This window comes from Calliopsis andreniformis, chromosome 12, assembly GCF_051401765.1.
Source record: "Calliopsis andreniformis isolate RMS-2024a chromosome 12, iyCalAndr_principal, whole genome shotgun sequence".
In the NCBI taxonomy this organism is placed as follows: domain Eukaryota; kingdom Metazoa; phylum Arthropoda; class Insecta; order Hymenoptera; family Andrenidae; genus Calliopsis; species Calliopsis andreniformis.
The window spans coordinates 7,555,577-7,563,864 of NC_135073.1; the positions used below are offsets into that span (position 1 = coordinate 7,555,577).

General features: G+C 43.7%; 1 protein-coding gene across 1 annotated transcript in view; it reads right to left on the bottom strand.

Moving 5' to 3' along the window:
* The window catches only part of LOC143185708 (fibroblast growth factor 18), a 150,848-nt gene extending 142,990 nt beyond the window's left edge, over positions 1-7,858 (bottom strand). Inside the window, exon 1 of the mRNA XM_076388915.1 lies at positions 7,589-7,858. Within this exon, the coding sequence (XP_076245030.1) occupies positions 7,589-7,602 (14 nt within the window). The 5' untranslated portion in view covers positions 7,603-7,858. The remainder of the gene's footprint in view (positions 1-7,588) is intronic.
* Positions 7,859-8,288: the final 430 nt, after the last annotated feature.

Genomic DNA, 8,288 nt, shown 5'->3' on the forward strand with positions numbered 1-8,288 from the left:
TCATCCATTCGGCGACTCGAGCGAGCCACGTCCGAGATTTTCTCGGGACACGGTCGGAGCCCTGTAATTTTCTCACGTTTGAAGACCGTGACGCGACGTTATTTTCACTTGGCCACGAGTGACTGGGCTTCACACGGGCGTCTGGAGTCCAAGTCGAAAATTGTGCTAATCCCTTTAAAGTGACCCGTGTCCCGAATGATCGGCCGCCGAGGCGCAAGTAACACACAACAGGTAGGTAGAGGAGCAGAGGGCCACCGGGACACACCAGAGAGGACGGGAGAAAGACAGAGGCTGAAAGAACAAAAGCAACGCCCGAGCTCCACAGGTGCTCTCGTGAGTGGCTTTCCGTTCGTTTGGATAACCGCGGACGAGTCGCCGAGGCATTAGAGCAAACACCGAGATGAACTTTCTAACGCTACGCGCTGACGCCGCTGGTTGGACCCCTTCCTTCTCCAAGCCCCTTCAAGGTCCTCAGCCTCTTAACCTACCTGTCCATTTCCCTAGTGCAAAACTGTCTGTTGTCTACAACAGCGCACTTTTGTTTGAGAAACGAACTCGCTTCGTGGAAACATTCGAGTATTCTTTGGAGGCTTAATAAAATTGATTTATACTTTCTTAATCTGTGGCAACGAATTTGTGTTGTGATTTTGTGAAAGAATGTGAACTTTCTATTATGTATGTGTGGATATGGAATGAAGTGCTGAGAATTGAAGTGCTTCAGAAATGACGTGCTTATTGATTCTTTTCTTCAATGGTAATTATTAGGACATTTTATTGGATTGTAATGATTAGTTTAACAAGCACTAAAGGAGAGAATTTTTTGGATATACAAGGTTTAATTTAAAATTTGACTTAAAAGAAAGAACTACAGAATTGTGAATGACTCCAAAGCTATGGAAATTTTGAGTGTCTTCGACCAGCTATACATAACTGACTTTACTATTTTCTGATCTTACTGATTTCGGAAAAAACCACTGTATCTATCAAATATTCCCTTATTTTTTATCCTTAACCTAATCGCCTTGGATTAAAATGCTTCGTAACTACTGATCTGAGTCAAAAGATGGTACTTGAAAATAATGCAGATATGATTGGTTCTAGGGACTATCGCATGAGCTTCGAGTAATACTCTGAAAATCGGAATTATTTATTTTATATGTGGACAGTTCAAGCTGTGGTTGTCATTGGAATTTATGGCCTCGCAACGACATAATGTTAGTTAATTTATAAGAACTTTATATTATGGAACTTTTTTAACTTCTTCAATGAACACTGACAAACTTAAATATTAAAAATCTGAAGATTTGAATACCTGAATATTCAAATAAGTATTTCAACCTCACCCAGTATGAAAATTGTACCTACTACGAAGCACCTTTCTAACACCAAAAACACAAATAAATTCTAAAACGAAACTGTCGTTCCACGTGAAAAACAATATCCAAAGTTAAATCTTTTTCTTGCACCACCGCACGTTTCAGCAGAGATCCTAAAAGCCCTCGAGCTGACAACTCGCGGCTCGATCTCCCAGAGTCAAGGAACTCCTCCAAGTCCCAGCGGGTCGTTTATGAAATATTATCGTCGCCTGGTCGCAAGGCGCGCTTCCTCTGAAGCGGCGCGAGGAAGGAAGCAATTACGTTCTTTCGCGTGAAAACGTCGAGAGAACTATTGGGGGCAAAGACGCAACGAGCCCCGTCGAGGGGGCACGCGGTGTTAGGCGAGCCATTGTGAACTCGATAGCGGAACGAGGCGAGCTCGGAGCCGCTGGGTCCATGGGGATCGTCGAGGGCCGTTTTACGATCGCCGATGAACACAGATCAACAATCGGCCGGGCGATACCCGTCTCAATGAGCCGCAGTAAACTGACTTTATTGTGGGATCTAAAGTGCGGAATAACCGACCTGCTCGAAGAAGTGCGAACGCGCCTCGGTAACGGCACCTGCCCGCCTCAGCTCCCGCTGGATGCACTTTAAATACTGGTACCGAACAATGCTCGGGACCGCGCGACGCCGGAATTTGATTTACAGCGCGATTCCTGCGACACGGGACGTAAACAGGTACAGGCAGAACGCGCGCGCGCCCGCGCCCACCGCCTCTCGCTCCCGTGTCGATATATAAATCGTGAGATGTCGCAAGTTTCGGAACGAAAATGGTAATGGCAGTTGCACAACCGCCGCACGGGGGAGACCCCCGTCGACGCGTGTACACGCGAATGCTATCGCGCCAGCTCCACTAGTTACCACGCCTTTGTAAGCGATCCACATGTTTTATGAGCTTAACCGTCCAATAAAAGCGGAGGATTCCGTGCGCTAGCTGACGAGGACCCCTTTGATGGAACGAACACGGCTGGCCAAAGGAGGTTAATAGTACGGAGCGATGAATGCACCGATCAAGCATTCACCCTTGCCTCTTGGGATATATAATTCCGCCGCTTCAGGATTTATTTTCTGGATGTCGGTCAACGACCATTTCGAATAATACCCGAGACGATGATAAATAAAGTACGAGATGCTTATTGTATTCCGATACTTATTATTGGGTTCATCTGCATGGTATTCGGGATGATGTTCAAGGGACGGGCTTTGTTTCGCTTTTGTGAAGAGGATCGCGATTGGTAGGATGAGAAATTGGATGGGAGGTAGCTGTGGAGGAAGGTAGTAGTGTAAGTGTATTATGTAGTAGGTCAGTCTAAGAGTTTATACCGTTTTGTGATATTTCGAGGCTATTACGGTAATGAGGCTTTTCATGAGAATTGTATTTATGAAATAATAAAATGGGGGAAGATTAGAAGAAGGAATATTAACTTTATGAACTAACACTTGCGATGTATCTGTGGCTGTAAGGTAAAATAACCTATGTGATAGTTTCAACAAATTTGAATCACGTTTTTAATTGAGTTCTAGACTATAGAATTTATATTTTTACCAAGAAAGAAAGGGTATCAAAAGAATGTTGTCAGTCAAAAACAGGAGTTCAAGAAGATACAAGTTCATAAGACAGTACCTATTTAAATTGAAAATTCTAAACGCCAATATCTCAAAAACAAAAACATGTGACTTATTTTGCCTTACAATCGCGCATGTCTGCCACTTAAAAAGTGTTTGTAGATGAATCCTCCGTACCAAATAACGTTTATATTAATCAGCAAACTAGCTGTTACATGAAAAGTATTGACTTCAATCAGAAGACCGACGGAAGGAATACGAACGTCATTGGTCAGCGATATAACTTCGAATGTTTCCTCTGTGACGAAGTCCATATACTTAAATAACGGGTCAGCGCGATTCTCCTTCCATTTGTTTTCCGTGGACTGGCATCCAGTCCCGAGTTTTAAATTCGGTGAACTTACTACCGTCAATGACGCGTGCTGTATGAACGTCGTACTGCGCCGAGCGCAAAGGGCGAACGTCACGATACTTTACATTCCTTGCCGAATTTTACGACGTGGCTACACGTTGTAAAAATCAATAGGGGGACCGCATGTGTGGCGGGGAAGCAACGGTGCAATAGCTTTCGTGAGCGTAAGATTCTGCTTAGGGAAACAGTTTTTTATTACTTTTTCTATTCATTTGATAGCGAATCGTGCTCAAGGTTGTTCTGGTAATTCAAATATTGTAATGAAATGGTTTTCGATCAGAAAATATTTCATGTTTTTTGGAATGCTTGAAACTTGAAATTATTCAAATACAATTTAACTAGAAGATACTGAAGCATGACGAACTTTTAATATTGATAATTGAGAAAATTATTTGGATGATGTGAATTTTTTAATATTCGAGTTACTTTAAAAAACATAATGCTCAGTAGCCGAACTCACTTCTAGAAATGATTCGTTTCTTAACTGTGTAAAGTTTAAGTCAGCTTGACGTAATACCCAGCTTCGATTTCTAATATCTTATCAAAACTTTCAGTTCACATAAAAAACGCTCATTTTTAATATCATTATTCCAAGAACATGAACACGTCCTGTATAGAAGCGCAAATATTGAAGTTCTACTAAAATTGAAAAATAACGACAGAATACATCGCATAAAATGTACAAACTACAACTATAAAATAATTGTAAAAATCTTTTTCCCACTTACCCCAAAATCCTAAAGTGACTATATAGGTATATTCCAGGAACATAAAATCGCTTTCCACAAACAATATCAATATTAAAATAGCACCTGAAGAATGCCAACTATACATATTTCACTCAATTCAATATGCACTATAACTCCGCAAACATTTGAACACCCTGTATGCCTTCGATCAAGACGACCGTGCATCGACGTGTCGAAAAACGCTTCTCGTGGTTACGAGCGTGTCAAGGAATCCACTTTATGCAAAGACACGATCTCAACGGTGCTCGAAGATTTCAGGGTGACCAAGTCAAGGCACCTGACACTTCCGCGCTGCCCTTTATCCTCCATGCTCTCGGCGCGGCGCCTTGTGGCTCCCAACGACCCACTTTTGCTCGTCCCCGATACACAGACATGATTACGAGCACAAATAGGAAGAGGAAGATAAAGGGAGCGGGGACGAGGGGGGCCAGAAAGAGAAGAAGAAAAAACGAAAAGGAGGATCCAGGAAACAGAGGGAGCGCAGGCAGGTAAGCGTGGAATCGCGACTGGATCGGTGCCAATTCCTCCCGGGAGATACGCCGATTTGAAATTCAACGCGATGAAAGGTTTGCCTCCTCTTCTCTTCTCTTTCCGCCCCTGCCTGCCCTCTTCTACAGCGTCTTCTAACGCGCGCTTTCGACTGCGTCCAACTCGCTAAGCTATATAGTTCGACCCTGTAATATACGCGGATTCTAAAGTATACATCTCGATTCGCTAACCCAGAGACCGGAAGCACTGGCAACCTTTCAAGTTTGGCAGGTTCGGAATCCTTTTAATTCAGATTGAACTTTTAATCGGGATAAGTATCCCTTTTTCTCCCTCTCGTGTTTGCTAATCTTGTCAACTCGGTGGTAATGGAGTTTCGGTAACGGCTCCTAGCGTTCCGTCGCGACGGATTTTATGGTGCAAACGTCACTTGTTGGCGGAAATTAATGCACGCTGGCGTAATTGCGATTTTGAAACTGGTGGACTGTGTTGAGAGAGTATGTTATGACGAGGATATGTCAAACAGCGGAATTCGAGGAACATCCAATACTTTGATATAGGAGAACTTTTATGGCTGAGTATTTGGAACACTGATGGAAACTGAACACTTGTACTTTCTGGTCTTGTTAAATGAGTTTGAGAAGATAAATTTGACGACGTAATTATGCTTCACCAATTGGTATATTTATTCTATATACGCCACTTCTAACAAATTTATGTACAGAAGTTATGTTAAGTGCCTATAAGATTCTTCCACTCTTTCGAAACACATTTTTTCTAATTTCCACATATGTGAAGTTTTTAATAGAGTAACAGTTCAAAGCACTTGCATTCTGGTGTAGGATTAAAAATCGCATACGAGTTTAAAACATATATCTGATGCTAAAACTACACAGAACTTTCAAAATTTGTTAACCTATCCGACCTCGTTTAGTAATGTGAATCTAGCAGGAATAGGTATGCTGTCCTATTTAAAAACCTGGAGATACTAGATATTGAAAACTCAACAATTTAGAATTTCACAAACAAAATTTCCTGTAATGTTAAATTAATTTTTTTAAATAAAACAGTTTTTACTTAAACAGAATTCTTCTGTCTTTAATAGTTTATGTTTGTTTACGTAAATGCTTAAATCAGATAAACGAACGTTCTGTCAATTAAAATTACAGAACGTATTAAAAAACATCTATGAAAAATTAAACTCTAAGATAAAGATTTAACATTGCTTAAAAGATCTTGCTAACACATATTACGTCATGTTTTCAGAAAATTTTCATTTTGAAAATGAGAACAATATTATACTAGGTCCGTCCTTGTAAAGATGTACAAAATCTACATACGCAGTCTACGAAACAATTTTACCACAGTAACTAAACACAATAGTTAATAAAGTTTTTTATTTTCGTCCCAGAAAGTCAAAAAAACTTATAAAGTATCCACTGTAGAAATTTGTATTAAAATATCACCGTAAAAAGAGACAACGAACATTACGTAAAATCCTCGAAAAAAGTACTTTCTCTCACAAAGACCTGTAAATCTCACTCCACCACATTCACTCAAAAAATCTCACCAAACGACTTAACCCCATAATAAAAAAAAAACAATTCTTCAAGTTACATAAAACGTCGAAAAAACCGAAGCGAGAGTAGAAGAAAAGATACTGTATATCAGTCTCTGCAAAAAGCAGCAAGTTCCAGCGGGTCTAGTGTAACGTATAGGGGTCATGGAACGGAAGCAGATTAACTTGGAGCGGGTCGTCGATCACGGATTCTTTTGGAAATTTGCCCCTCACAAAGTCGCGCGCTACACCGGCTCTTTGTGCCGGAGAACAACAAAATGAGGGGCAGCCGAGAACGTCGTTGACTCGGAAATATCGCGGAGGGTCTCGCTTTTGACGAATCTTCACTAACCGTAAGAGCCGTCATCGCGCGTAAGTGTGCGCCGCGGCTATTCGAGATGCTTTCGTCCGTACGAAAATTCCCTGTTCCGCCAACATTCACGACGACTACGCGAAACTATGTACTAAAAAGTATGACGCCATTTCCGCGAAAACAAGCTGGGAATTTGTTACGTCAACGGGTCGTTCCGCCTGGAACACTCATCCACTGCTATTCACGAATTAAGGTAAAGCGCTCATTGCGTTATTGCGTTTGTGCATTTTTGGAGCAGCGGACAACAGTACTTTTCCGATTTAATTCCATGCACTCTGGGTGTAATCGTTGTTGGTTTCGGATAGTTAGTCATGCGGAAAATAAAGCGATTACCGAGAGATAGAGGGACAGACGCGAGGGAAATACGGAAGTAGGAGAAAAGTACGATACGAGTCTATCTCTTTAATTCAGCCTTGGAACAAATAGTATCTGTATCTTCCGAGTCTCGCTCTTTTCCTTTTTATTTCGCGACGTCGCTACGACGGGAAGAGATTTTGTCTCTTTAGAGGGAGATTTTGCTGAGAACATGGGAACATTTGATTCTATGAATCATCGTCCAGCATTGGCACGCACTTTACTACAAAACTTATGATAGCAATAGCAACTCATGACTACTCACCAGCGTGTGCAGACGTTTTACGAAAAAATTGCATGATAGCAGGTTTAAATTAACAAGACGCGAATACTGAACGAGGCAAGCACAGAGTTTTTCAGAGTGACATAACCAACATAAATTGCAAGCAACCGCTACGAACCAGCGCGAACCAGCGGGTTTGTCGAGCAGAAGTTCGCGCAAGGAGCACAGACTCTTCGTCTCGCTGAGAGATTCACAACAGGCCGGACAACTAAAAATTCTCGACATCGAAAGCGTGAAGGTGAAATCCTTTTACCGTTTGAAAACAACATCGGCAGTCCTCGCTCGCGTCCACATTTTGTAATACAAGTGTCTTCCTCGTAGGGTCCGCTCGCGGTGTGTCGCGTGAGAAATTAAGACGAGAACTAAGGGAAGCAACGCCTGCCGCGGCAACTAAGAAGACACTATCAACAGATTTCTCGTGCACTGACCTTATAACGAACATGTGTCTCCCGTGGTCCCTGGATGGACAGTCATTGGGTCTCACACGGGGTGGCTCGTGGTAGTCAGAGGACGCCGGTTTAAGTATGTATTCACACACGCACGCACGGTGCCGGCACGACCTTGACGTGGCGGGTACTTGGCGACGGACACGCGTGCGAACGACACGCGTGCACGCAACGCGCCGCCGTGCGATCCTCGTGGCGCGATCCACCAGCGATCGAGCGCGATCGAGTCCTTCCCGCAGGACCACCACCTCGCCGGTATTTTATCCTCTCACGGCGACTAATTCCCTCGTGTCTCGAAATCCCTCGAGCTCGGTCTGTTGAAACCGACGGTCACGGTGCCGAAGACGCGAGAGAACACCAGGAAGGATGGCGAGGAAGACGATGACGAAGACGACGAGGACGACGACGGTGTCTCGTGGCGGTGGTCGATAGCGCGGCGCTCTACTGACGTCGCGACGCTTCGTCATGTCGTGGCTCGCGGCTCCTACACGCCCTCCCTCCGCCACCCCCCACGACGACCCACGACGCCCTCAACTCACTCCGGAACAACCCGGAAACTGACGAACCTCCGCCCCCACCTCTGAAAACTACCCTTATTTCGTGCCCCCACCGCCGCCGCCGATACCGCCACTACCGCCATCGACACCCCACCAACGCGCCGCCACCGCCACCGTCGCCTCCA